Consider the following 2580-nt stretch of genomic DNA (forward strand, 5'->3'; position numbering starts at 1 on the left):
GCTGGCGGTAGAGGAGGAGACTTGACTTGTTCACTTGTGCCTGCCTCCACTTCTCCTCCTCGGCCTCCTTAATACGTTGGCGAATTTCCTTAGTGCGCCCCCGTTGGTTTTCGGCCGTCAGTGGCTCCTGGAAAAACCCGAACTTTTTCTCAAGTTGGTACACTCGTCGTATCCACTTGGTGCGCATACATGTCGCCATGAGGTAGTCAAAAACTCTTCGAGACCACCTCTCGCAGGACATGTATATCAGGCGGCAGTGGAACGTCAGTTTGCTGGCCGCCTCACGCGCTTCGAAGCTCGACCATCCGATGTCCCCCTGGACCGCCTCGTTCGCCACCATGCCATGACAGCCCAGAGCGATGCGTCCTACTTCCCGCTGTCGCCGCTCCAACCATTCCCGGGTGGCCGCTGACATAACCACGACTGCGTTCGCTAATGTCAGCCCAGGCACGTGGACGAGCTTCCAAAGGTCACGTACCATTAAATACCGGTTGCAGCCTCAGAAACAGCGGCGCCAGAGGATGCTCTGAGCCCGCAGTCCAGCTTCACGCGTCTTCGCCTCATGTAGGCTGTACATGTCCGTTGGTGCTGACAATTTTACACCAAGGTACCTGTATTCGGTGCAGCTACTCACTTCGGCATCTCCCAGGGTCACAACACTCTCCTTGGTGCACTCCCCCACAAGTCTGAGAAGGGCTATCTTCTTAACGTTGAAGCAGAGCCCCAGGCGGGTGATTTCATCCTGGCAGATGTCCAGCAGTGCCTGCATTTCCTTGGTGATTTCTGCCATGAGCAGGATGTCGTCTGCGAACGTTAAGCCCGGTAGACGACGCCTCTCGTCGATACCGCTGGTCGTGTGGTGGAGCCGAAAACCGAGGCTGGAACTAAGAAGCTTCCTCTCAAGGCTTGAGACGTAAATATATACAGTAATGGTGAGAGTGGGCAACCCTGACGGAGGCCTTTCACTACTACAACGGGGTCGGACTGAACATCCCCGCAGTGTGCCACTACAGTGTTACCTCGGTACATACGTCTCACGGTCGAGATGAGGATCTCTGGAAGGCCCAAGTGGTTCATGCAATCAAACAATGCTGCCTGCGGGACACTGTCGTATGCTTTCTCTACATCCAGAAAACAGCATAGCAGAGATCGCCCTTCAAGCTTCGCTATTTCGCACACTGGGTCAGAGTGAAAATATTTTCCTCCAATCTACGACCCGAACGAAACCCATTTTGTAGTTCCGTCAGCAAGTTCTTCTTCTCAGCCCAGCCACTTAGCCATTCCCTTAGGATACCGGCAAACATTCGGTACATTACGCTAGTGACTGTTATAGGGCGATAGCTCTGCAGCGGGTCCGCCGCGCCGCCTTGCTTTAGGATCAATGTTATCCGACCCTGACGCCAGTCCTTCGGGATTTCAGCGCCAGAAAGGATGCTCGACAGCTGGTCTGCAAGCTTCTCCCTAGCCTGTGGGCGGAGGCACTTCACCAGGTGCGCTGGCACCTCGTCGGGCCCCGTTGCAGTTCGAGTGCTCATTCGCGCTAAGGCACGGATGACTGTCACACTGCTCCCCGCCCAGCGTGGTTCCCCTTCCTCTTGCCTTTCGCCGAGGGCAGGGTGCAGTGTCGCGGCCGCGGAAGCATCCCTGTCGCCGTCATTTCCCATCGAGCCAAACAGTCCACTGATGTATCGTGTCAGGTGCTGCCGCACATGTGCCACTGGCTGGTTGGTGTCAGCATCCCTCAATTGGGGCGAATTCTGTTGTCGCCTGTCCAGTGTTTGCACATATTGCCAGAACTTCTGGGCTGCGTTCTTGCCCTCGACGCGCAGAGATTGAAATAGCTTCTTGTTGTACTCGGCAATTTTCGCCAGCACCAATGCCTGTACCTCGTGCTTCAGTTCAAGATATCTCTGCCAGGTGGCTGCGCATGCCTCTGTATCCGACGACCGCACCATCCTTCGATGCTCCCTGTTTGCCTCTCGACGCCTTTTCCAGGCTTCCTCAACATCGATATCCTACCACGGACTCTTTAATGCTCGTGTCGACCGTCTGTGTGGGACCATATGTCGTTCCACCACCCGTCGCAGGGCCAACATGTACTCGTCATAAGTGGTAGCCTCGTGGATTTCGGCACAAGCCTCGAAGTCCTCAACGACAGCCTCGATGGAATGGTGTGATAGGTACCTCTTGATCTTCTTTCGTCTGGAAATTATTTTTCCTTTATGACAGGAGTGTCCGAAGTCGAGCCTAAGGCGGTTATGGTCACTGCCGAGACTGTACTTTCCCTCTTCGTCCACACCGCAGCTCTGCAGCATTGCATGCAAACGCAGAGAGACCAGGGCATAATCAATATTGGTGGCGCTGCCGCGAGCACACCATGTGAACTGTCCCTCCCACTGTGACTCGAGGTTCATGATGACGAGGTCTAAGTCTTCGGACAACTGCAGGAGCAGCTTCCCGTTGGCATCCAGGTGCCCGTCCAGCTCACTCAGGTGCCCGTTAAAGTCGCCAATAACGATGAGCTCGTTGTCTGCCTGCAGTCGTCGTGCGTCCTCGCATACACATCCAATAAGCCTTACG

The 2580-nt window shown here is 55.1% G+C and overlaps 1 protein-coding gene across 1 annotated transcript; it reads right to left on the reverse strand.

Annotated features, from left to right (window-relative positions):
- Positions 1–499: 499 nt before the first annotated feature.
- On the reverse strand, positions 500–1955 carry LOC142784990 (uncharacterized). Its single transcript, XM_075883412.1, has 2 exons — positions 1295–1955; positions 500–804 (listed from the first exon to the last, which is right to left on the reverse strand). Exons 1-2 carry the CDS (start codon positions 1953–1955, stop codon positions 500–502), a joined length of 966 nt encoding a protein of 321 aa, XP_075739527.1.
- Positions 1956–2580: the final 625 nt, after the last annotated feature.

Source organism: Rhipicephalus microplus, unplaced genomic scaffold (genome assembly GCF_043290135.1).
Source record: "Rhipicephalus microplus isolate Deutch F79 unplaced genomic scaffold, USDA_Rmic scaffold_16, whole genome shotgun sequence".
Taxonomy (NCBI): Eukaryota; Metazoa; Arthropoda; class Arachnida; order Ixodida; family Ixodidae; genus Rhipicephalus; species Rhipicephalus microplus.